The 26,906-nt window shown below is 43.4% G+C and overlaps 1 protein-coding gene across 1 annotated transcript in view; it reads left to right on the top strand.

Moving 5' to 3' along the window:
• The first annotated feature begins 2,180 nt into the window (after nucleotides 1–2,180).
• The window catches only part of LOC132585796 (uncharacterized transmembrane protein DDB_G0289901-like), a 37,647-nt gene continuing 12,921 nt past the window's right edge, over nucleotides 2,181–26,906 (top strand). The window contains exons 1-5 of the mRNA XM_060257675.1: nucleotides 2,181–2,246; nucleotides 3,883–3,939; nucleotides 4,650–4,673; nucleotides 5,486–5,542; nucleotides 6,477–6,503. Coding sequence (XP_060113658.1) covers nucleotides 2,181–2,246; nucleotides 3,883–3,939; nucleotides 4,650–4,673; nucleotides 5,486–5,542; nucleotides 6,477–6,503 — 231 coding nt within the window. The remainder of the gene's footprint in view (nucleotides 2,247–3,882; nucleotides 3,940–4,649; nucleotides 4,674–5,485; nucleotides 5,543–6,476; nucleotides 6,504–26,906) is intronic.

A 26,906-nucleotide genomic window follows, 5' to 3' on the forward strand; every position in this document is an offset into this window, starting at 1 on the left:
CTTACAGTGTATTACTCAAAGATGTGAGTGAACCTCTAACTATGCAATGACCGTAGAACTCTTCTCAATTGCAAAGGGGTAACCTATATTTTTATCTCACCATTACTTCAAGGAGCACATGGGGATGTACATAGCTCTCCCCAGGGCTTTTTTTGTAGCAGGAACTTCTTTGCATGTTAGACCACACACCCCTGATGTAACCAGTCCTCCAAGAGCTTACGGTAGGGCCTGTAAGAAGAGCCCTGTAAGCTCTTGGAGGATTGGCTACATCATGGAGGGGATGGCCTAATATGCAAAGGAGTTCCTGCTACAAAAAAAGCCCTGGGGAGAGCTATGTACATCCCCATGTGCTCCTTGAAGTAATGGTGAGACAAAAAAAGCCCTGCCCCCCCATTTTACCGTCATAGCAGCCCTGAGAGGAAGATTGCTAGCTAAAGATCAGCCAGTGAGCTTCTTGACAGAGTGGGGATTTGGACCCAAGTCTCCTGAGTCCTGAGTCCTAATCCATTACACCACATCAGTGTTCTTGCAAATGTTAGTTCACCCATTTTTTTCTGCCACCTCTATAGAAAGATTATGCATATGAAGCAACTTGAGAGTTTTTTCTCCCCATCGATGTTGCCCAGTTTATTTTCCCCTATAGGTTTCCATATCTTGCCCCCCTTGGTGCGGGGGGTGGGAACAACATGGGGGAGCTAACAGAAAACTAACAGAGGGGAAGAGGGAGATGATCAAGCAGCTTCTTTCCTCCACCCCACAATATTTCTATTCATTTTTCACCCTCCATGGCTTTTTTTAAAAAAAAGAAAAATAAATAACTAGGGAAAATACAGATGGTTGAACATCTAATGCAATTTGGCTTTCCAAAACCCAGAGATTTTAAAATTCAAATAAGTTGGGTGAAACATGTCCCCTCAATCACTTTCAGATCAGAATCGAAGAATTTTTTGTCACTTTCCATAAACTGTCATGCTTTTTTTGACAAATCCATTTGTGAGGCATAATTACATGAATACTGCCATTATTTACATCAGGATTTCTGCCTGCATGTTGCCCATTTTTTATGCACATTTGAAATTCTGGCAGAATTTCAGATTCCATGCTTTTAAGTTTCAAACATTTTCAGTTTTCTTCTCTAATTTAAATTTGGTGGGATTAGCATACTTTTAGATGACTTTTTTTAAAAAACTGTCTTTATACTTCTGAGTGAATGACACATGCATGAAAATGGGTATTTACACTGCTTGTATACTACAAAACCTATGATGCAGCACCATTAAGACAGAACATGTGCATGCTGAACAATTATATTGCAACCCTTCCTTGTGGGTGAGAACTTGGGGAAGCAAATATTGTGTCCTTACAAAGAGCCAAACCAGAGGAGTTCTGAAAGATTTACAATAAAGATCTTTGCTAGTTTTTTTACAGAAACTTAATTAGTATTTCCAGGGAGCTGTATTGAAAATTGGGGAAAGATCACTATCATGAGAGAGTGCTAACCCTATCCATCCTAGTCTCTTCTACAATTAAAAAAAGCACACGCACAAATTCAAAACTGCAAATTTCCCTCTGTGTTGAGAAAACAGGCGCAAACACCTGAAATTGTGTTTTCTTCCATGCAGAAATAATTGACACTGGTAAGGGGAGGCTACTTAAATTTTGCAAGCGCCATGGGAAGAAAAGATGAAACACCCAGGACTTTCCTTGAGCTTCAAAACAGTAGCCTGGAGCTGGTAATTCAACTGGACACAAGGACACATGAAGCGGCCTTGAGCTGAATCAGACTCCATCAAGGTCAATATCGTCTTCTCAGGTCCACCAAGGTCAACATTGTCTTCTCCGAATAGCAGTGATTCGCCAGGGTCTCAGGAGAGGTCTTTCACATCACCCACTGCCAGGTCCTTGTAACTGGAAATGCCAAGGATTGAACCTGGGACCTTCTGCATGCCAAGCAGAGGCTCTGGCACTGAGCGACAGCCCCTCCCAGTTCTTTAAGGGAAAAAAATGCAAAAGATCTTAATCACTAATCATTTGATTCTTTGGCTTGGCCCAAAGGCTGAGTCACTGGGCTTGGTCCACAGATGTTGGCCACTGCCCAAAGAAAGTTCATTATAAATAGAGGGCTCCTCATCGCTGCCATTCCCAGACTCAACTGGAGAAAGAAAAATCCCACAGCAAAGATGAAGATCGTTGTTGCTTTCCTGGCCATCTGCCTGCTTTCCCTGCAGGGCATCAGAGCTGCTCCCGTAAGAACAAACCCAACTTATTGGTGGAGGATGGGTAGCTAAGTACCCTTCTGCAAAGGGAATGATGCCTAAGCCTCTGCATACAGATGAAACGAAGGGTCAAATTAGCTGAGATGCTGGGAGATCTTTGTTCAGATGGGGCTTCTTTTTCTCTCTCTGTTATGGTTCCCACCTTGCGGGAAGGCTGGGAAGTTCACACTGCTGTGGGAAGGGCTGTCCTATAGAGGATGGTGTGGAATTGTTTTCTTTGGCCCCAGAAGGTAGGGCCAAAACCAACATGTTGAAATTAAACCAGAAGAGTTTTTGGCTCAACACTTAGGAAGAATTTCTTGACAATTAGAATGGTTCCTCAGTGGAACAGGCTTCCTTAGGAGGTGGTGGTCTCTTCTTCCTTGGAGGTTTTTAGAGGCTAGATGGTCATCTGATACCAATACTGATCCTGTGAATTTAGGGGGAGGTATTTCTGAATTTCCTGCATTGTGCAGGGAGTTGGACTAGATGACCCTGGGGGACCCTTCCAACTCTATGATTCTATGATTCTACAATTTCACAAACTACTTAAGGCAGTGTTGTTCAGAAGGGTGTTTAATAAAGGCAATAGGAAATAGAGGCTAAGGAAGTTCAGCCTTGCTTAGTACTTTCTACCACATAGCAAAATGGTTTGGGAAGGTGCTTATATGCAAGGGGGTTTTTTGTAGCAGGAACTCCTTTGCATATTAGGCCACACACCCCTGATGTAGCTAATCCTCCAAGAGCTTACAGGGCAGTTATTGCAGGGCCTACTGGAAGCTCCAGGAGGATTGGCTACTTCAGGGGTATGTGGCCTAATATGCAAAGATGTTCCTGCTACAAAAAGCCCTGCTTTTATGAACAGAACAGGACTATAGTCTATGCCACTCTCATTGCAAGTGTTATTATGCTCTCAATGGCACTGCTTTCTACGGTTGTGATTATATGATCTTTATCACTTGACGTTATCACATGTGATACTTTTTCTACATCCTTTCCACTTTTTTATCTAGTCTTTTTGCATCACCAATGATATTTCACACAGTTCAGTTACCTTTATTGGCATTAAAGGAGAGATAAAAGAGAGGGGAAAAAATAGATATTTCACACAGTATTGAATTGCTTTGTTTTAAACCCTATAATCTGCCTCGAGTCTCCCTGAGAAAGGCAGGCTGCTGATAAAATAAGTCAGTAAATAAGAATAAAGGTGATGGAGACCACATCAGACAGGGCTGTTGGGAAAGGAAATTCAGATTCTGTATGTTGCCAAAGAGTAGATAAAACCCAAGAATGATAATAAATCAAAAGTTCAGGAGCGAGTCAAACTGTGGTGCCTGCCTGGGAAGAAGCACTTCCCATTTTTTGGAATTCGGACTCTTTGAGACACATCTTTGTGTCAGGTGGTTTCCTGAAAAGGGAAGCGTATATATGGCTGACATTTGGAAGCAAAGAGCAATTTTAGGGGAAATTTGGAAAACTGCACCAGGAAATGGTTTACAAACCCCCCCCCCCAATCTGGATCACCCCACAGTTGCTTTGAGGAAACCAGAACTGTGGGTGTTCCAGGTTCCCAGAGTCATGTCCAGTTATCCCCCTAAGAGAGTCTTCTCTTTTTGTTCCCTTGCAGAACTCTGGCAGCTTCGATGGCAACGACGTAGGATCCAACAGCTTCAACAACAATGGCGTAAGTACACAGAATCTCTCTGTATTTTTTACAGGGAGTTTACTTAGAGTTGTCAGCTCCAGGTTGGGAAGTTTCTGGAGTAGAGCCTGGGAAAAGTGGGATTTGGGGAGGGGAAGAACCTCAGCAGGGTGCAATGCCATAGAGTCCATCCTCCAAAGCAGCCATTTCCTCCAGGAGAACTGATTTCTGTAGCCTGGAGATCAGTCACAATGGCAGGAGATTGCCAGGCCCCACCTGGAGGTTGGCAACCCTGCTTCAGATACCTAGTATGACTCAGCAGAGGGGGAGAGTCTCTGAAACTAGAGCAAAACTGTCAGCTTGTGGTTGTCCCTTTTCGTTAAGGCCTTTTGGATGATTCTTTAAATTAAAAAGGATGAAAATATTTACCAATCTCCTTTTGTGCTAGGCTGTTCACATGTTGTTCCATCTTAGTGTAATGGAAATGTTATTGTTGCAGAAGAAACTAGAGCAAAACTGTCAGCTTGTGGTTGTCCCTTTCCGTTAAGGCCTTTTGGATGATTCTTTAAATTAAAAAGGATGAAAATATTTACCAATCTCCTTTTGTGCTGGGCTGTTCACATGTTGTTCCATCTTAGTGTAATGGAAATGTTATTGTTGCAGAAGATTTAAATTATCTAGGAAGGTGTGGGTTTAAGTTTGAGTGTTTGATGATGTTCCTAAATTCCACTTTTTCTTTTTCTTTCTAACAGAACAACCTCTATGGTAGTGAAGGAGTAAGTATCAGTCAGTGCACATGACATTTCTAGTCCGGCACTGCTTTCAAATTCACAAATGAGCTCCTGTTGGGGGTTTTCTACAAAAAGCCCTGTGCAAAACCATGGTGTCAAGGGTGTGTGGCCTAATATGCAAATGAGTTCTTGCTCAAAAAACCCCAAAACCCTGATTTTATTCGTTAAATTTCCAAAAATGCCGTATGTGTTTCGCCGATAGGCTTTGTCAGGAATCTATTCATATCGCAGTAGTTCTTCAAAAAGAATAGACGATCAATCCTATATTGGACTTCCAAAATATATTCAGGAAGAAGCTTCTGTGTTTCCAACAGAGGCGCTTCTAGTGCAAGCCTGTGCAGAGTTAATGGGCTCAGGCTAGAGTTACTTTGAATAGGATTTCACTGTCCATCTTTCTGGCAGCGGCTGTGTTTGCATCATAGCGGGGGCAGCAGCTGAGCACTGAATAAGCCTTTGGAAGCTGCTATGAAAAGTCAGGGCTTCACTGTTCTGTATCCCGCTCTAATCTTACGGGAGTGTTTTAGTGCCCTCTGTAGGCCAGATTGTAGATATTCTGCAGTGTTGCAGTCGAGGGGCTTGCAAAACAGCTGAATTCCTTCCATCTTGACCTGTACTGCTAATCAGTATTTAGGCAAACATCTGCTTTGATCTCCACGTTCAGTCCCAGGATGATGGGAATCAGGATTTTAGGATTTTCTTATGCCAGATTCGTGAGAGAGGCTATCCTTGAATCTTCCTGCCACTCAGGGCAATGGGGAAGACCCAAACACCCACAATCCCTTATGTTTTTCTCCTAGAACGGTGGCAGCTTCGATGACAACACTGCTGGCGACAACAGCTTCAACAACAATGGGGTAAGCGGAGCTGCCAGCTCTGGGATGGGACATTCCAAGAGATTTGGGGGCAAAACCTGGAGGGGCTCCAAATGGGATACAGTGCTGTAGAGACCATGCTCCAAAGCAGTCATTTTCTCCCGGGAACTGATCACTGTAGTCTGAAGGTCAACTGTAATTCTAGGACATATCCAGGCTCTACCTGGAAGTTGGGGAAAACCATGTTACAAGTGAAAAATTACCAACAATAAAGTTGGCAGCTGGAAGTTGGCAACTGTGGCCCTAACTATGAGGAATCAGCACAATCTCGTTGATTCACCATCCTTCAGTTTGATTGGGTTGCTTGTAATGGGCCAAAGTTGTAGGATTTGAAAAACCCTCTGCTGAATACTGGAGAGCCACTTCTGGGAGCCCATAGAGTATTTTACACCTTGTCGTGTCTCTAGTCCTCAACAGCATAGTTCTTCATTGCCATGTGTCATTTCTCAAATTACCAGCCAGACAGCTTTTCCTAAAGCTTGTCCTTGAAGACCAATCATAAACCTCAACTGGTGTAAAATGTAGCAGCTCACATACTAGCTGGGACCAGTGTTCCCTTTAAACTGAGTTAGCATGAGCTAGCTCCAGCTCACACTTTTTTGTCTTAACTCAGAAAGACTGGCCCCAGAGCACAATAATTTATGCAGTAGTTCACAACTTTAATGCCAGTAGCTCACAAAGTAGAATTTTTGCTCACAAAACTCTGCAGCTTAGAGGGAACATTGGCTGGGACTTCTTGTCCCATTCCACAACACCCAGGAAAGAGGAAGTGACCTTTAGATTTTTTTTCCATCACTTGATACATGCTCAAGTATCTCCAGGAGTGTCTAATCGCATGGGAATCACCTATTTAGATCAGCTTGGTGCAAAAATACCTGTTCTGGAATAATATGTTCCCCTTCCCTTTGTTTTGCAGAATAATGATGGCAACCCTGTAGTCTGGGTGAGTATTAATATCTATCCCACTCAGTTAGCTTCAGGATTTACAGTGTGTAAGCAGCATGTATGGTCTTCTAATGTCCATTGCAGTCAAAAGGCTCAGAAGGATGTAACTCTGCTTCATTGCACTATTTGTGACACAAAGATGCCCACTCTTCTATTCTTATTGGTTCTTCCATTGACACCTCAAACAGTTGCTTCTGCATGAATGGGGTCATTGTGACAGGTATCCAAATGGGTAATGGTATAGCTAGGAGACCTTGAAGAAATAAAACCAAGGATCTATCTAGTAGTCAGTCATACAAATGAGCAAGAGACATTTCACAGTCGGTCAAGGACATTCCTCTACTATTTATCTCTGTTATCTGGTATTCAGAGGTTTACCGCCCCTAATCTGGAGGTTCTGTAACGTTTTGATGGCTATTAACTATTGCTAGGCCTAGTCCTTAAGAGTTGGTCTAATCCTTAAGAGCAAGATGGGGTAGAATGTAGAAACCTAGCATCTTCCAGCCATCTGTAGAACAGGTGCTGCTGCTTGGTTCTTCATCCTAACTGGGGTGTGTATAAAATGTGAACCCAGGCCTGAGATGTGGGCTTGGATCCACCAACTTTTCTGCTTGTGAAAAGGGATGTATAGCCTTTGTGGGATGTCAGAGGGAATCACCTACAAATGTTATGCTAGGATCAAGGGACATGCAAGGGAAAAAACCAAGTGACATGGGATAATAGTAAGGAAGGGAAGTGGTCAATGAGAGAAAAAGATGGTTGGATCCAACCCATGCTGGAAGGGGGCTGTGGCTCAGTGGGAGAACATCTGCTTGGAATGCAGAAAGTCCTAGGTTCAAACCCTGGCATCTCCAGTTGAAAGGTGATACAAAAGACCCCCACTTGAGACCCTAGAGTATCGCTGCCAGTTTGAGTAGACCATACTGACCTTGATAGACCAATGGTCTGATTGAGTACAAGGCAGCTTCATATAAAGCAGAGATGAGAATGCCTCTGGGTATAAACAGAGTGGCTTTTCTGAACCATTAAGGACCAGTGAATGAATGAATGAATGAATGACTATGGTTAAAGACCATCTCAGGATCAATGCACATTTTGCAGAGCAGGCAAACACCATTCCATAGCTATGGCAAACTCCATGAAGAGAGAAGGGGAGACTCCTATCTCCTCCAAAGTCTCAAGAAAAGGTTGTGGGCATATGTTAAAGAATTACAAATAGCTTGCCACCCTGGTGTGTTTCCATTGTATGTTGAAGACATACACCTTCTTTACTCTGTGATGTTCACTGCACCAAACACTGTACATGGTGCAAACTCAGAAGTGCAAATCAGCACGAGGTTTACCTGGAGGGGGGTTTTTTTGGCCAAACTCTGAGCATGGAGCAGGGGTCACTGGGGTGTGTGGGGGGAGGTATTTGTGAATTTCCTGCATTGCGCAGGAGATTGGACTAGATGATCCTGGAGGTTCCTTCCAACTCTATGATTCTATAAGTTGTTCGCAAATGAAAGCCAGATTCCCCTCACTCCTTTGGATCTCCCCATTGTCTCTTCCTTGAAAATGAAATCTTGCATTTTTTTTCTTTTCATCTCTTGCAGTACTAGACACCCAGAAACCCACAATCTCAGCTGTCCACTTGCCCTCTATCATCCATCACTTGGCTGACATCCTCTCTTGAAGTTTCTCAAAGATGAGCTTTCTCTGTTGCTCTTTCCCCAGATATTTCTTTGCAAATAAAGAAATCTGATTCCACAAACAGACTTCTGTTTCTGTGACCTCATTGCTCCTGACCGAGGAGACCAATCATAACAATCTTATCGATGATGTTGTCCTAAAAAGTATGAGGCTGAACTGGCAGAATATGTCCAAGTAAACAGGAGGGTCCATGGGTCAGTGGTAGAATATCTGCCTGGCATCTTCAGCGAAAAGGACCAGGTAGTAGATCCTGGAGAGCTGCTGCTAATCTGAGTAGACAATATTGACTTTGGTGGATCCATGATCTGATTGGTAGTATAAGACAGCTTCATCTATGATGCTACTGGCAGCCCTTGTAAGATCCCCATGTACATGCATAGGATCAGACTTCACAGCTGGAAACAGATGATGATTTTTTAAATAATTACAGGTGGTATGAAAGAGGCACACTCTCATCTGCTGACAGTCACAGCCACCTTATGGCATTCCTGTAGGATTTTCAAGGTATATGATTAAGCAGAGGTGGTTTGCTATTGCCTTCCTCTGCAGAGTCTTCCTTGGTGCTCTCCCTTCCAAGTACCAACCTTTCCACAGCACAGTACTAAGAGCGAATGCAGCTTCCTTGAAAATTCTCTCCTCTCCCCCACCACCATCAACCGTGCTTCTACCTACTGGAGCCTGAAAAGGTTTGGGACAATAAAATCCTAAGACATCTGCAGAAGTATCCTTATAATTTCATATTTATAGCAAATGGGTTTCTCACACTGTCATACGAAAGACTGAACAACTTCTCAGTTCCATGACCACATATGCCAATGTTGACGATCCATGCAAAGATAAAGAACCTATTCTTTTGCTACTTAACACAGGCTTCTTTGGCTGGTTGCTTAAGTTTATTCACTGGAGCCAAATCTGAGAGGGTCTAATTATGAGTCCAACACTAATAAATAGAAGAATTGGTTTTCATTCCCTACTTTTACAGGAAGGAGTCTCAAAGCGGCTTACAATTGCCTTCCCTTCCTCTCCCTGCAACAGAACCCTGTGAGTGGGGCTGAGAGAGTATTGAGAGAACTGTGACTGACCCAAGGTCATCCAGTTGGCTTCATTTGGAGGAATAGGGAATCAAACCCAATTCTCCAGATTAGAGTCTGCTGCTTTAAACACTACACCACAGTGGTATTTTGTAACAGGTTCTCTGGTCTTTATTTTTAACATGGATGAAGGTCTATGACAATTGGTCGGTTCTTGCGTCAGATGACAAAGATAAATGCTAGAAAGAAGAGAAGAAGGAAAACTTGTGACTTGGATATCATTTTATACAAACTGTAGTGAACCTTGGAAAAACAGTGAATAGTGATGCTGAGCTTTGAATCTCAGCCTACCAGATGCATGTTATGGACATCGATACATTCAAAGTTTCAGTGGCAAAGACTGACCATCACCTAAATGTGATCACCAGCATCAGCTTACATATACACCCATGAACTGGAGAACTATAGAGTTACTATTGGACATTCTGAATTGAACTATTGGCATTCCGGTGGGAATGCCAGTGCTTATCATATTTTGTTATTCACCACAATGTGAACAGAATGTAGCTTTCAGCTTTCAGTAGCCATTCCCCCCCCCCCCCCGTCACCCTGTAGCATTGCCAAGAAAAGAGAGGTCAAGGTGGAATTACATAGCTAGGGGCAGAATCAGTTTTCAGTGGCTCCCATTCAGTTCTATGGAACGAATGAAACAGGCTACAGTTGGGACAGAACCTGCTCATGACAGCAGGTGAACAGAAGTTATCAGGAGGCAAGATGAGGATTTGTTTCAGTAGAGCATTTGAATTCACCCCTTCCCCATGCCCAAAGAAGTGAACATCCATCTTTCATTTACATGGAAGCAAAATGGTCCTTGGAGGGCACTACCCTCTCCTTCTGGAAGCAAAGGTCTTTTAAAAAAGAAATGAGCTATTGTATTGGGGGGACTTACCATCTGTGGTTACCATCGTTAATTGATCTATTCATTGTCCTATTTAAAAAGAACACAAGTTTTAATGCACCCCAGTCCTTGTGTCTCTGTTCAACAAAGCTTGGTAGATAATAACATATACAGTAACAATTCATTGGAGGGCCTATTGATTTCCTACTTATAGGGTGATAACAGATAGGCTTTTGGAATCAGATCAGAGGCATCCCAAATTGAGCCATCCTGAACCTTCCACACACTCCCTGATGAGGCAGCCCCATCCCGTCTGCAAGGTGGCTTGGTGCAATGAGATTGGGGGGCGGGGGGGGCTGGGCGGGGGGGGGGGGCTCAGAGGCCAGAGTGCTCTTTTTCTCCCCCAGTGAGTCAAGGGTTCATGTGCTCATGCACTCTGTGTAGTTTTGTTTTGTTTTTGTTTTTAGAAAAAACCAACAACCTGGAAACAGCTTGGGGCAGCTAGGCGGTTTCACACAGCCAAGGCACTTCGCTTGCACGTTTCTCCATCCAGACACCGAAGAGGTGACTGGCGTGTGGTTCAAAATTTTGCTACCACTTTGACAGTGGTAGCTTTTTGAACCACTCTGAGGCCGCTGTAGAATGGGGCGAATACAGGATGGGGCCAGACAGCAGATGTCCATGTTTGCAAGGATTTTTGGGGTGGGCTTCTGAGGTCGCCCCAAACTGCCCGCCTGTTATCACCCATAATGAATTTTTTTTTTAAAGGAATCCCCAGATTTCTTCAATTTCTCTGGGCAACTTAATATATTTGGTGCCCTCTTTCTTACTGCTTTGTTGCGTAATTCACATGTGCGAACTTCACAGTCTCTCCCTACGTCAGTTTCAGGCATAGTGCCTCCCATGTTATCATCACAATGACCCTGTAAGGTGGGTTTGGAGGAAAGAGAATGACTACTTCAGAATTATCCAGTGAGATTCATTCAGAGTAAAGCAGGGATTTCCTAGTCTAACAACCAGGCCTCAGATTCAGTGGGAGATCACAAGAGTGCAGCTCCGGAACCTTTCTGAGAGTTCCATCTCCTCCTTCTGAGAGTTTCACCTCCTTATCCATTGAATAGTAGGTGCAGCTGCATAACGATCCCTGGATGAGCTCCACCACCTATTTTTCTACAAAATGACCCCTGCTAACAACTATACCATACTCTCCACTTAGTGGAGCTTTGGCAAGGGCTATAGATACTTCATTTGACAGAGGATAATTGCTAGATATACTTGCGCCTGGCCTGTTTTATCTATGCTGTTTATATGCCCTGGCTTGTTTTCATTTCTTTTAAATATTGTCGATTTGCGATTATTTGATAGCATTTTTTACTTTTATGCAGCCTCAAACATGACTATGGTGAGGCAGCATGAACATTTCCCAAATAAATAAATAAATGGGTACACATGGCCGGCTACCTGGCCAACTGATCTGGACACCTAGGGTGAGTTAGAATTGTCTGTGGGTGGTCAAACGGGGGAGGGGGGGACAAACTACTGGCTCATTGGAAGGAAGATGCATTATTTTTTTTTCTACCTGGCCACTGATTAGCAATACCATTGTAGACAGGCAGACTACAAAAGCATTTTATAGCTCAGTCAGTTCTACAGGCTTATTTGGATGTCTGGAGCCAGAGCTAGATTACTTACATCCTCTTCTCCTCCTTGTGGCTTTTGTTTCCCATGACCTCCCTAAACAGAAATGCTTGAGGTTAGTGTATCGTAGAGCCACAGCTAGGTGCAGAACAGAATGCTCAGGCTTTTGACTTGTGATTTACATGCAGAAAATTGCATGTATCATGTTACGGGACAAGAGCTGCTATGAGGCCCCAGATAAGAATTACATCTGCTCCAGCAACACCTTGCATACTCAAGGTGTATGAATGCAAATCACAGCATTTGCCCAGCTCGGTGAATGCCATCAATTTGGCACCCCTACTTCTCCCTCTGGGCAGCCAAGGGATAAGTTGGAGAGGGGACACTGGCGGAACAAGCGGTTGCAGGAAGTTTGGAAGATGCACAAGGATTTGGCTTTAGATGGGTCCAGCAGTGAGAGTCCTAACAGAAGTGTGAGGTGGTCTGAAAAGCTGGGATGAGAGAGCCAGAAGCTCTCCTAAACTCAACGTTAAGAAATAAGAACAAGGAGAACAAAACCAGAGTTGGAAGATCCATGGGAACTTATCCTTACCTTTCCCTTCTTGCCTTTTCCCTTCCCTTTCCCTTCCCCCTTTGCTTTATCTTTTCCTTTTCCTCTGCCTTTCCCCCTTCCTTTCCCTTTTTTTCCTCCTTTGCCATTTTCATTAGGCTCAGCTTCCCCCTAAAAGACAAAAAACAGTTACCATTTCAACAGAAAGGCATTTTTTAACCCTTTGGAAAAATGAACTCCACTTTGGGCTACATCACACTGTTGAGAGTTTGGGAGCTACAGAAGCCCCATGTAGCAAGAGATTCCCTCCCACATCCAATCAGAGGACCAAAACATAACCCTTCAAAGACAAAACAACTGCAGAAACATTATCTTTTATTGAGATAAGAGGTTAGTTACTTCCGTGAGCTAGATGGAGTGAAATACAAGCATGAAAAAGTTAACCCTATGATTACTGTGAAAATAGATGCTAGAATTATCAAAGTACCTAGCATCGCTTTTTTTTTTTTTAGTTTTAGTTTTAAAAGCAAACCAAGTTTTCAGCTGTTTGTCTCACTGTTGTTTAGGGATAAGAAGAAGAAGTAGTAGAAGATGATGTTATTGGATTTATATCCCACCCAATACTCTGAATCTCAGATTCTCAGAGCAGCTCACAATCTCCTTTACCTTCCTTCCTGCCCCCCACAACAGACACCCTGTGAGGTAGGTGGGGCTGAGAGACCTCTTACAGCAGCTGCCCTTTCAAGGACAACTCCTAGGAGAGCTATGGCTGACCCAAGGCCATTCCAGCAGCTGTAAGCGGAGAAGTGGAGAATCAAATCTGGATCTCCCAGATAAGTTTCCGCGCACTTAACCACTACACCAGACTGGCAATCAAAGGGCCATTTCACAGTCTGACAGGTGACACTTACCACAGCCTCTACAGAGACATCATCACCATTCTATGGAAAGAAAACAAACATCGAAACTAATAAATCCTCTTTTCGTTCCCAACTGCTGCACAAAGTGAGGGATGCTTTGTTTGTGCTTTGATAATCTGAAGAGCAACAGGTGTTTAATTATGGAATCCCATTTTTCTACACCACAGGACATAGGATATATTCTGTGCTTGCTGTCTGGATTATCTGCTGTCACTGAATTATTTCCTACTGATATATTATCATTTTTACATTGTATCTCATAATTCAACACTATTTTCCTGCATTGTTTGTGTATTCTGAATCGTGTCTAATGTTCTGCGTTTCGTTCAGATTCTGTCATCCTAGTTCTAGATCAGGGGTGTCAAATGTGCGGCCCTTCTCCCTCTCTCTTGTGTGTCACAGCTTGCTTTACCAGGCTTGCTCGATTGTATAGGTGCTACAGAGCAAAGCCTCTATTTTCTCTGTTTGCTGAGGCTCTTCCCTTGGGGAGGAAGGGAAGGAGGGAGAGCTTGCTTTGCCAGGCTCTCTCAATCACACATCAGAGCTACTGATCCAAGCCTCTTTTTCTTCTATTGGCTGAGGCTCTGCTCCCTCTCATCCCCTGGGGAGGGAGGGAAAAAGCCAGAGCTTCCTTTGCCCAGTTCCCTTGATCACATGGGAGATACAAAATCTTTAATTCTGTTTGTATCCTTTATAAAGTTTATATTTTCTTTACCTGGCATTACATTTTATGACACACATGGCCTGGCCCAACAAGGTCTCATTTATATCAGATCCGTCCCTCATAACAATTGAGTTTGACATCCCTGCTCTAGATTGTTACTGTACAGGGAACAAGAAATGCCAGACGTTCAAGCCAGATTCAGAAAAGCATGAGGCTTTAGAGATCATATTACAAATTGATACGGATTACTGGTGTATATAAGAGAATTTCAGAAGAAAATTGTCTTGTGTTCCCTAGAATACAACGAAGCTTCTGACTGAGTAGATCATGAAAAGCTATGGTTGGTTTTAAAAGAAATGGGTGTGCATCCTGTACTCCAGACAAAAGGCTACTGTTAGGACAGAATATGGAGAAACAGAATGGTTTCCAGTTGGCAAAGATGTCAGACAATGATGCATTTTATCTCCTTAGCTTTTAAATCTATTCGCAGAACATACTATAAGGAAAACTGGATTAGATTTAGATGAAGGTGGAGTAAAAATTGGTGGAAGCAACATTAACCACATTACTCACAGAAAAGGGTTGCTGGGAGTTGGAAGAGGAAGAAGACTGCAGATTTATACCCCACACTTCTCTCTGAATCAGAGACTCAGAGTGGCTTACAATTTCCTATATCTTCTCCCCCCACAACAGACACCCTGTGAGGTGGGTGGGGCTGAGAGGGCTCTCACAGCAGCTGCCCTTTCAAGGACAACTTCTGAGATAGCTATGCCTAACCCAAGGCCATTCCAGCAGCTGTAAGTGGAGGAGTGGGGAATCAAGCCCGGTTCTCCCAGATAAGTCCACACACACTACACCAAACTGGCTCTTGATTGTACTTATACACCCATACACAGTCCTGGGAAGTTGCTTATTAGATGCCTCAGCCTACTGATTGCATGCATTTACACTGTGTACACTCCTGAGGCTCAGTGGACTACGAACATAATAAAACAAAGGAATAAAAATCTACAGGTACTCACGCTTTCTACTGATCTTTTCACAAAAACCTGTGAGGGAGGCGGGAGAAGAAATAGTAGTCACTGACCTCTGTTATTTTCTCTGTCACAAGGGAGAAAGTTGTGTGTAGGGGGGTGGTTTTGTCAGATTTGCTTTGACTTCATGGGGTGTGATTGGTTTGAAGTAGAATCCTGTGCTTGGGGATCATTCAATGCTCTCAACAAAGTAATCCAAGCTTTGTGTAGGGGTCTCTGTAGCTTTCAACAAGGTATCCTGCCTGACAAACCCGAAGACGTCTATCCTCTATCAGAATATCTTGGTAGAACCTGAGACCTACCAGGATATCCTGGTAGACCTCTCCATTTCGCAAACTTCAGAGCTTCCACTCTACATGTATTCCTCCGTACAATCCATCACCTAGAAACATCAATATCAAAGTGTAAAGGCTAAACTTAGACAGCATATGGAAAGCTCCCTTTGGAAAGAAGGACTCATGCTTTCAGTGTAAACATTCTTTTCTCTCTAGATCAAGATCTACTAATTCAACAATAATCCAGTTCTGCACACTAGTATCAAAGGCCAGTTGTTGAGGCTGTTTTAGTGGCCACTAACCACAAGGCTACCTGCATACTGATCGTAAGGTCTCAAAGAAACCTCCTCCTCCTAGTTCCCGGAAAAGTGGATTTAAATCATTCTATTGTCTTCCTATAGCAAAGAAAAAGTATATTGTATACAAATAAATGTACAGGTGCCACTTTGTAATGATCTTTGGTAGGCCTGTGAAGGGTTCCCCATGTGGCAAAGGATGCATGTGACAAAGGAGCATGGCATGACCTACTTCCAAGCAGACATGCTGGGGTGGGGGGGTTGTATCTCTTTTGGGCAAATTTCTAAGCCAGGATTCCATCTTAGTTAACACCATCCCATGGAAAAGAAAATATTGGGGTCTACTTAAATGCTATGTCTATCCTCAACTTAGAAGCAAACTAGAGGTTACTTGCAACATGAATGAATCCATCTTCCGTGTTGTTATTAAAACACACACACACAATATTTGCAACTTAGAAAGGACAAGGAGGAGGTGGTGCAGCCTTCTACCTTGTTGCCTCCTCTCCTTCAAACTACTCTCAGAAGTTGCCTTTCTCTACTGCATGATGTAAAAATGACAAATCAGAAACACAGGCATCTGTCTGTCTGTATCTGTCTATTTATCTGTCTGTCCGCCTGTCCGCCTGTCCGTCTGTCTGTCTGTCTATCTATCTATCTGTCTGTCTGTCTGTCTGTCAACAGGCAAAATCAAAGAGCTCTCAAAGGCAACATAAGAGAACAAAATGAAAGAGGGCAGCTTTGTACATTCCTAAAAGATGCCCAGGGAGTTCCTCACCATGGTTAACTTTTGGACCATGGACTCAGCCTATAAGTGGTAACAAATATACTTCAGTCCCTCTGTTAGGGGTTGTTTTAATGAAAGGATTATTAGTATTATTTTGTAACACTCACAACAGCCTTTTTGCTATTGTCATCGTTGTCATAACCATAATCAGCGAATTCATGCTGTGAAAAGAACAGAGAAAAATCTAGGCCTTGAACATAATTGGCTGGATGTATTTCAAAAAAAGTGCTCATTTGGGGATTTGGCAGTGCATTCTCGATATTCCCGTCCAAAAACAAGAGTTGAGGGTAAAGGTTCCCTCTTGTTTGTCTTCATCAAAGAGAGTAATACAAGGTGGGTATGTATGTCAGTAGCAGTGGGTCCCACAAGAAGCCCTGGGCCAGGAAGCTGCCCCATCTCAGGGTATGATGAAGCCAGCTCTGAGGAAATCACTGCTTCTCTACTGCAAAACACGTATATGGAGATGGGGAGGGGCAAATGGACAGAAAGATGTTCAGCATCGTAGGAGGATCAGAAGGGTATGTTAAGAGGAGGTATAACATGGCATGAAGATTCACAAGAGTATAAAAAAAAATTAACAATTCTAATAAAATTTGAATTTAAATATTGAGAATCCAGTTGTAGATTCCGAAGCTGTTTTCGCACCAATGATTTTCCACATTTTGCCCACCACATTGGTACATCTCCACCCCATTCCCACATGACATTGTCCTTTATTTGGAGAGCAGAAGGAGGAGGAGATTGGATTTATACCCCACTCTTCACTACCGGAAGGAGTCTCAGAGTAGCTTACAATCTCCTTTCCCTCCCCTCCCTACAAAAGACACCCTGTGAGGTAGGTGGAGCTGAGAGAGCCCTGACAGAAACTGCTCCTGAGCAGAACAGCTCTGCGGGAACTTGTGACTGACCCAAGGACACATCAGCAGGTGCACATGGAGGAGTGGGGAATCAAATCCAGTTCTCACAGATAAGAGTCCACACACTTAACCACTGCACCAAATCGACTGCGCAGGCTGTCAACAGCTTGTTCTTCCTTTCATTGTTTTGGAATTGCGCTCTAAGCTATACTTGCTAACTCTGATTTAACTAGATGTCTTACAGGATGTGTTAGAGCTCAGTAATTCATAAGTCGGAAACCACTTGGCGGTATTTAGCACATGTGTCATTAGGGAGCGTGAGACTTACAGGCACAGATCTTTTTGAGACAGAATGTACTGAAGAAACCACCTGCAGAAGAACGAAAACATAGGAGTTAGATGCCTCTGCATCCACCCCGGAGTGCACACGGCTCAGGGTGGTGAACAACAATGATAAAAACATTAATAATGATGAAACAATCTACATAATGCATAATACAATGCCTTGCAAGGGAGGAAGAGAAGTAGGAAGGCGGGGGGGGGGGTAGGGGGGGGGGAAAGATGGAGTGCCCATCCTATCCTCTGCCAAAAGCCTGTTGGAACATCTCTGCCTTGCACACTCTTTGGAACTGATGTTATTCAGCAGAGAGTTCCACCAGGCGGGGGTCAAGGCAGAAAAGATCCTGACCCTGGTCGAAGACAACTGGGCATCTTTTGGGGTGGGGATCACCAGTTATGGGAGCAAAGGATGGCTGTCTATCAAGGTTTAGTTGGAGCCTTGGGCATGGCTCAGATTGAAAAATGAACCCCACTTCACAGATCTTTGTGACTGACAGAACCACCCAGCCTCTGATTTGAATAAAATTCTTCCTTTCCATTCCACGTTAGAATCCTTTTAGCTTTCTTTAAGGTGTTCACACACACGCTATAAAAGACAGATTCTGCCAGGAAAGATAACTCCCCAAGACACAGAAATTTGATTTTACCATTCCACATAAATTTCTCTATGTAACCCATTGGCCTGGAAACATCATTACCAAAGGGTGCAGATAGATATAACGTTTGTAGGGCAGTGGAGGGATTTAAATGGAATCACTGTCACCAATTAATTAAAACATTCCATTGTGTTTCCAGGGTGACAATCTGACAAAATTAACTGTGTTACTCTGCCTCAAAGCCTGGCTGTGGAGGGAACTGATTGGCTAGTGGCTTCATCGTTACCTTGCACCTCGCTCCCAATCTCCACCTGGTTTTAAAAATGCCTCCAGATTTTTTTTTACTAAGGCAAAGGGAAATAAAGTTACTTCAGATGAATCAACACAGATATGTCACTATCTATGAGTGCATGTATATAAAGGCATGTGTGTATGTGTGTAATAGATATGTATTATATATAAGGAAGGTAGACAGTCTACCTAATGGAAGACTATATGGCTGGCTGATTCAGCACTTGGCTCAACTAAATGTACATTTGAGGCACAAACTGAAATTATTGGATCCATATCGTGTTAAAAGGACGGAACATGAGGTGACTCTTGTTAAAGATGATGGCCAGTTCAGGGCCAAAGAAGATATTTCTTGTACAAATGGTTCTCCCAACATCTGTGTGTGTATATATTTAAACATAACAGTAATAAGATTATTCTCACCTTACTTGGCTTGGATTGTTTAGCTGCCTCCTGTGGGAAGGAAGAAATGGAAAAGTCAGGATTCTCCCTGTATTATTATCATCCTCCACATTTTAAACACTATGGATTGCATGCTGTTATTCTACCAGTTCAAGTCTAGCAAAGATTATCACAGATCCAAGAGGACAGCCGTGTTGGTCAGAAGAAGTTGAACAAAGCAGGAGTCAAATTGCACCTTTAAGACCAACAAAGTTTTATTCAGAACGTAAGCTTTTGTGTGCTCTCTAAGCACACTTCATCAAACGAGGGAATCCTGGTAAAGAGTAAAGGGTAAAGAGGAGGCACAAACATAATGAGAAACTACAGCACGGAGTAAAAGGTGAGTTTTTATACATTGGCTTGAAATTAGCCAAATCTTCAGCAGCAATTAAGGTTAAAACCCAATGCACAGAGCAAATCCCCCTCTTACCCCAAATGGGCCAGAGGCCAAAAGAAAGAAAGTGGCAAGCAGAGGAAGCAGCAGCATCTTCTCTGTCTTCTATTTGTTGCTCTTCAAGATATGGAATACCTCCTGTCTGTTGCCACCTTGCAGCATTTATACTTGGTGGCACAAGCTTCAGCACCTCTATACCAATGCCCCTATTGTCCACAGAAGCTGCTGATGTTCTCATTAAGAAATGATCACAGCACAGGTTGTGTCATCTAAGCCACTGTAAGGAACAATATCATAGTGTTGGATCAAAAGAACGACACATCATTGCTTGGTCAGGTGGTCTAAATGTGAGTTTTGGCACTTTTGAAGGTGACAAGTACAACCTGTGCTTTATCTGGTAATTCTTTGGAAGATCAGATACCCTTATCCACTCTAATCTCTTGCTGTATCTTTTCCAAGCCAAATATTCACCCCCACACACACACCAAAAGAAAAACTTACCCAAAACATAATTCTTGATAAGCAAGAGACCCTTAAAGTTGCCTTACCTTAAGTCTCTGTGACAGAATGCAAGGTGTAGTGGTTAAGTGCATGGACTCTTATCTGGGAGAACCAGGTTTGATTCCCCACTTCTCCACATACACCAGCTGATGTGACCTTGGGTCAGCCACATGTTCTCTCAAAGCTGTTCTGCTTGAGAGCAGTTCTGGGAGAGCTCTCTCAGTCCCACCGACCTCACAGGGTGTCTGTTGTGGGGAAGGGAATCAGTGCCAAGGTCATAGTTCACCTAGGATGCCAGAAAATCTTGGGCCTGCCTTGGATAGATCATCATATCCAGTAAATTTGGGCTTCTGGGTCACCATACCAAAAAGATTGGGAAGCATTGTTCTAGGAAATTTGGGTGGTGGTGGTAATGTTGGTATTGATTCTCTAGAACCTAGAGGGTTGAGCAGCTAAACAAAAGCATAAGATACATCTATTTATTACAAAGTGTACAGTAAATATAGATTAAAATAGATAAAAACATGAGGTAGTGGGTGTCTCATTACATCCACAAAGCATACAGCAACACACGTAAGCTGCACATACGGTAGCTAAGATCAAAACAATGGTTACCCAAAACATGCACTAGACCAGATGCGTTTCAGCCTAGAGGGCTTTCTTCAGTGGTCTTCTTCACACACAACCTGCCTAATCTGAAACAGATATTTTATGCTTTCATGTGTTGTCGTTATTTAGATCACAGGGATGCCAACTCAGGGTTGGGAAATTCCTGGAGATTTTAGGGTGGAGCCTGGTGAGGACAGTTTGGGGAAGGGAGGACCACACTGGGGTATCATGCCTTAGAGCTGAACCTGCAAAGCTGCCATTTCCCCCCCAAGGGAACTGATCTCTGTAGTGTAGGAGACCCTCAGCTCCCCCCCCCAACCTGAAGGCTGATGACCCTATTGCAGCACCTTCACCAGGTCATCTAAGGCCACATCAACGTTCTGAATCAAAAGTGGCTTTGCCTTGCCGAGTTTGCCCCTGCCTTTGAATGATTCCTCGATTGTTTGCAGAAAGGAGCTAAGCACCGATAAGAAAGGCCAGTGGAAAGGCGCTTATCAGTTGAAAGGGCAGCCAGTTGGAAGAGCATCATGCATCAATAACAGCCACTTGGCTGACCTGCTGTTGCCCAGGCCAATGAGCCAAAATTATCAGGTGCCTGAAGCGGAGGGAGAGAGACAACCAGAAGGGGAAGAATTTTTTGCAGGAGATGAAATTGTGCCCCCTTCCGTGGATGCTTAAATTAGGCTTGGTCCATGCACATATCAGGCTTTAATCATTTTAAAGAAAGGCAAAGGAAAAAAAGGGAAGGAAAGACTACAGATGGTGGTAGGGAATTATGCTATTGAGTGCTCCCTTCTATAAAATAAAATGTTCTTGGAGGTACAAAAATATCAATCTAAAGCGCAAACTGAGGCAGAAAATTCCTGCCATGTTGTTTTTCTTTCTTTCTTGCACAATATTGAACATATGAACATATGAAGCTGCCTTATACTGAATCAGACCTTTGGTCCATCAAAGTCAGTATTGTCTTCTCAGACTGGCAGTGGCTCTCCAGGGTCTCAAGCTGAGGTTTTTCACACCTATTTGCCTGGACCCCTTTTTTGGAGATGCCAGGGATTGAACCTGGGACCTTCTGCTTCCCAAGCAGATGCTCTACCACTGAGCCACCGTCCCTCCCCATTCATATTCTTTCAAAGCTTCCTCTGCTTACACTCTATTGACTACCACAGCTTCATTCTTCTACAGGTATGGATGTAACTGATTTTACAATGAGGTGAGATTAAGTGGCGGCCTCCTCAGGTGGCTGATTTTGAAGGACAGCAGCCTCAGTCCCCTCCCTTTCTACCCAGGTAGCTTCCCATATAGGAGCCAACTAACAACCTTTTTCTCTTGCATGCTCAGGCATCTTTAAAAACACTGTGGGTAAGCTGAATATGCCCAGCAGGGCTTCCCAAACATTCACATCATTCCATTGCCCATCATGGCCAACCAGATCCAGTTTGGTGTAGTGGTTAAGTGTGCGGACTCTTATCTGGGAGAACCGGGTTTGATTCCCCACTCCTCCACTTGCACCTGCTGGAATGGCCTTGGGTCAGCCATAGCTCTGGCAGAGGTTGTCCTTGAAAGGGCAGCTGCTGTGAGAGCCCTCTCCAGCCCCACCCACCTCACAGGGTGTCTGTTGTGGGGGAGGAAGGTAAAGGAGATTGTGAGCTGCTCTGAGACTCTTCGGAGTGGAGGGCGGGATATAAATCCAATATCTTCTTTTTCTTCTTCTTCACAAAACCCACAAGCCAGGTATGAAAACAACTGTTCACCACCTTGTTGCCACCTTGCAGGAAATGGTCTTCAGAGTGGCACTATACCCAAACATGGAATTTCCGCAATAGTGAACAGTCACTGATGGATGTCTCCTTCTACTAGAGAAGGAGCCATGGCTCATCAGTAGAGCATCTACTTGACATAAAGAAGGTTCCAGGGTCAGTTGCTGGTGGTTAAGAGGAGAAGGGAGGAGGTGATGAAAGAGATATCCATCTAAGATCCTGGAGAGCTATGGCTAGTCAGAGTAGATGACACAGACCATCATGGACCAGTGAACTGATACAATATAAGGGAGTTTCATGTGTTCAGTCTACCTAACTTCCTTTTAATGTTATCAAAGCTAGTGGCTGTTAACACATCTGGAAAGAAGATAAATACCACCTACTTATGCATGACTAAATGAAGTATGGGATTGTACAAGGTCAAAAATGAGGAATGGTGTGCATCTGGATGAGGGACAACATATCCTTGTAATCAGGGGTGGAATTCTAGCAGGAGTTCCTTTGCATATTAGGCCACACACCCCTGATGTAGCCAATCCTCCAAGAGCTTACAAGGCTCTTTTTTGTAACCTCTTGGAGGATTGGCTACATCAGAGGGTGTGGCCTAATATGCAAAGGAGTTCCTGCTAGAATTTCACCCCTGTTTGTAATCATCACTGCTTTTATTTTAGATGGTTTTTATCAAAGAGGATGAAGCATTAATGTAACTCCAATAAATGACTGCTGTTCACTACCAAAATCATGATTTTTGTTTCTAATTCCTTATTTGATGTTAACAGTTTGTTTGTTTAAAGCAAGATGTTCTGGCGACTCAGTGGGGAAATGATAGCATAATTATCCCTTGTTCCTTCTTAGTTAGGTTGCCTTAAATAATTTTAGCTGGCCCAACGCAAACCCTTCAACATTTCCTCATAGGCCAAGTGAACGGACAGTCTGTGACAATGGAGGCTTTAGATTTGGGCAGTCATGCCTGCCAAGGGAGGGAGATGTTAAATGCTGCAAACGGAACTGAATAATGCCATTGCGGGAAGATCAAGGTTTGGAGGAGCCTAAGAAGAAGAAAGAAGATGCAGATCCTTTTTGTTGTTGCTACCCTTTGTGTTCTCTCAGCACCAGCGTGGGTAAGAGGGAATGTAGCCTTTGGTATAGAATGGTGGTCCAGCTGGGAGTACCTGAAAAGGTCAAGATTGTGGCCAGTTTTTGACATGTTTTGGTGCAAATTTTGGAGTTGGCAATAGGACTCCCAGTGTAGATATAGTCATGCACTTCTACACATGATCATGTAGGAATGTGCATTCCCATATCCAGAGATTCCACTTTGCAGTCCTTGGTCTGGATGCCTCCAGTCAAGTCTTTTGTCCTTTGTTTACAATGAGAAGTTTCCCCAAAGTTTTATTTGAAAAGATTATTTGAAAATTTGCAAGGTACACTGTACATTTTTAATGTGCTGTCTCTGTTTTAATGTTATAACAAATGCGTAAGTAATCAATGTTGTTATGCATGTTTGTTTAATTCTTGCTCAGTTCAAGAAACTAAATTATCCCATTTACCGGAGGTGGGGATAGCCTATAATCTCTATTTAATGTGTGTACATAGGGATTATTGGTTATCTCAGCTCAAGGCTCTGCTAAAATGGGATAATTTAGTTCTTGAACTTAAAAAAAAAAAAAAAAAAGCAGCTACAAGCTGCTACAACCAAATGGCTACTGAACAGGCACAGTGGTCCATGACTTGGCACTGTTCTTTTGACAGGTTTCACCAGGAAACAGTGAAGCAAACTGAGCAGTAGCTCATCTTGTATGCAATTGAGGAAGCGTAAACGGAACTTTTGGAAGGGTCTTGGCCCAATGGCAGAGCATCAGCTTGTCATTAGGGTTGCCAATCCCCAGGTGGGGGCAGGGGATCCCCCGGTTTGGAGACCCTCCCCCCGCTTCAGGGTCATCAGAAAGCAGGGGGAGGGGAGGGAAATGTCTTCTGGGAACTCTATTATTCCCTATGAAGATTTATTCCCATAGAAAATCATGGAGAATTGATCCGTGGGTATCTGGGGCTCTGGGGGGGGGGCTGTTTTTTGGGGTAGAGGCACCAAATTTTCAATATAGCATCTAGAGACTCTCCCCAAAATATCCTCCAAGTTTCAAAAAGATTGGACCAGGGGGTCCAATTCTATGAGCCCCAAAAGGTGCCCCTATCCTACACTATGGAAGGAAGGAATTGAAAAGGTGTGCCGTCCCTTTCAATGTGATGGCCAGAACTCCCTTTGGAGTTCAATTATGCTTGTCACAGCCTTGATCTTGGTTCCACTCCTAATGTCTCCTGGCCCTACCCCCAAAGTCTCCTGGCTCCACCCCCAAAGTCCCCAGATATTTCTTGAATTGGACTTGGCAACCCTACTTGTCATGCAGACGATCCCATGTTCAATCCCTCTCATCTCCAGTTAAAGGGATCATGTAGACAGTGATGCAAAATATGATGAGCCCATGAGATCTGCTGCCAGACAGTACAGACAGTACTGACCTTGGCGGACTCGTGTCTGGCATAAGGTGAACATTTGAACATATGTTTCATGTAAACATGGGAATAAGTTGTGTTTGATAGGCGTTTGTAATGTAGTTCTCAACACACCTTCTGAAGAATACAAACCCACAGCAATACCAATATTGATATTAATGCAGCAATACTAATACTAATTCAAGTCTCTACACCTTTTTGAACTGCCCTAAAAGGAAGTGAAGGAGCTAAGGAGCAAAAACCTTTTTCTTTATTTCAGAGCTCAGATGGAGATGGTGACACAGTAAGTACAGTAAAATGGAGTTCCCAAACGCAGCCAGTTCACTGTGCAGATGCAGGGTCAGCTGGCAAGGCGGAAGGAGGTGGAGCTGGGTGAGGCAGGCAGATTGGAGATTCTCTGGTCCTAAGTGATTCTGAGATTAAAGTGCGGCAGCCTAGCCTACTGAATTGTTCCATGACAAGATTTGCAGGACCCCAATATAGCTGGATACAGGGATATTAGAAATGTACAAGACATGAACACCAGGCAAACTTCTGTTGCCATCTTTCACCAGCAGGTGAAAGCTTTTCCATTCGGCATTCCCCCAATCAACCCTTCTTCCCAACCAATGGGTTTTTAAAAAATGTTTTGTATGCATTTTAGTTGTTATGTATGTATTTTAACTCCATTTTAAAACTCTTTTTAGCTTGAGTTATGTATGTTGTACACATTATGCATGGGATAGAGAAGGTAGAGAAAGAAGTACTTTTCTCCCTTTCTCACGATATGAGAACTCATGGACATTCAATGAAATTGCTGAGCAGTCAAGTTAGAACTGATAAAAGGAAGTACTTCACCCAAAGGGTGATTAGCACATGGAATTCACTGCCACAGGAGTGGTGGTGGCATAGCCAGCTTCAAGGGAAGACTGAATAAGCATATGGAGCAGATTAGCCACAGCCTATCATTGGAACTCTGTCTGGGACAGTGATGCTCTGTATTCTTGGTGCTTGGGGGGGGGCACAGTGGGAGGGCTTCTAGTGTCCTGGCCCCACTGGTGGACCTCCTGATGGCACTTGGGTTTTTTGGCCACTGTGTGACACAGAATGTTGGACTGGATGGGCCATTGACCTGATCCAACATGGCTTCTCTTATGTTCTTATGTGACACAGAATGTTGGACTGGATGTACCATTGACCTGATCCAACATGGCTTCTCTTATGTGACACAGAATGTTGGACTGGATGGGCCATTGACCTGATCCAACATGGCTTCTCTTATGTTCTTAAGCTGTACACAATGGCAGAGTGAAAACACACACTTCTAAGAAGTGGGTCAGACAGAACCTTGGTTTTAGGAAGCAAAAAATATTAATCAATGAATTTTGGATACAGTCTTGGTCTCAAACTTACCCAGCAGCAGGAAACCACAGCAAAAATTTTGTCCCAGCAGTTTACATTTATTCCTTAGAATTCCCTAACTATCAAAGAATTCCCTTAGCTCTCTTTAATAGCCTACTTTCAACTCTTCCGCTAAGGAGATATCTATACTCCCCACTATGTCAATGCCTAGGCTGGCCCAATCTCATCAGATCTCAGAAGCTAAGCAAGGTCAGCCCTGACTAGTATTTGGATGGGAGACCATTAAGGAAGTCACTATGCAGAGGCAGGCAATAGCAAACCACCTCTGAACCATTCTTGCCTTGCAGACTCAATGGGGTCACCTTAAGTCAGCTGTGACTTGACAGCATTTTCCTTCACCCTCCCCCCCCCACACACACTACTTTCAACATGTCTATCTTAGCCAATTGAATGCTGGTGAAACAGTTAAACAGAATATTAGAATCACAGAGTTGGAAAGTACCTGAAGGGTCATCTAGTCCACCCCCTGCACAATGCAGAAAATTCAAATACCTCCCTTCCCACACACACATCCCCAGTGATTCCTGCTCTGTGCCAAGAAGATGGCAAAAAACCTCCTCCAGGATCCCTGGCCAGACTGGCCTGGAGAAAAATTGCTTCCAAAATCTTGAAGTGGCAATCACCATTTCCCTGGGCATGTAAGAAAGGGCCACGAGATCTAAGCACTGACGTACAATTGTATTGTTTATCTTCTAAGGACTAAGTTCCTTTTAAGTCACCCCAATTCCATCCAGTTTTCTAGACAGACCTGACAAATTTTATATGCCCCTTCTCATTTCGAATCACTGTAAGGCATCTGCCTTCAAGGTGGCCAAATTTTGTGCTTCGAGAAGGAAATCGTTTTATTAAGTAAGCATGTAACATGGACTTTATTATAGGGTTTTACTGTATGTGGATATTTCGTTCAATGCATAGC

Source organism: Heteronotia binoei, chromosome 17 (assembly GCF_032191835.1).
Source record: "Heteronotia binoei isolate CCM8104 ecotype False Entrance Well chromosome 17, APGP_CSIRO_Hbin_v1, whole genome shotgun sequence".
NCBI classification, from domain to species: domain Eukaryota; kingdom Metazoa; phylum Chordata; class Lepidosauria; order Squamata; family Gekkonidae; genus Heteronotia; species Heteronotia binoei.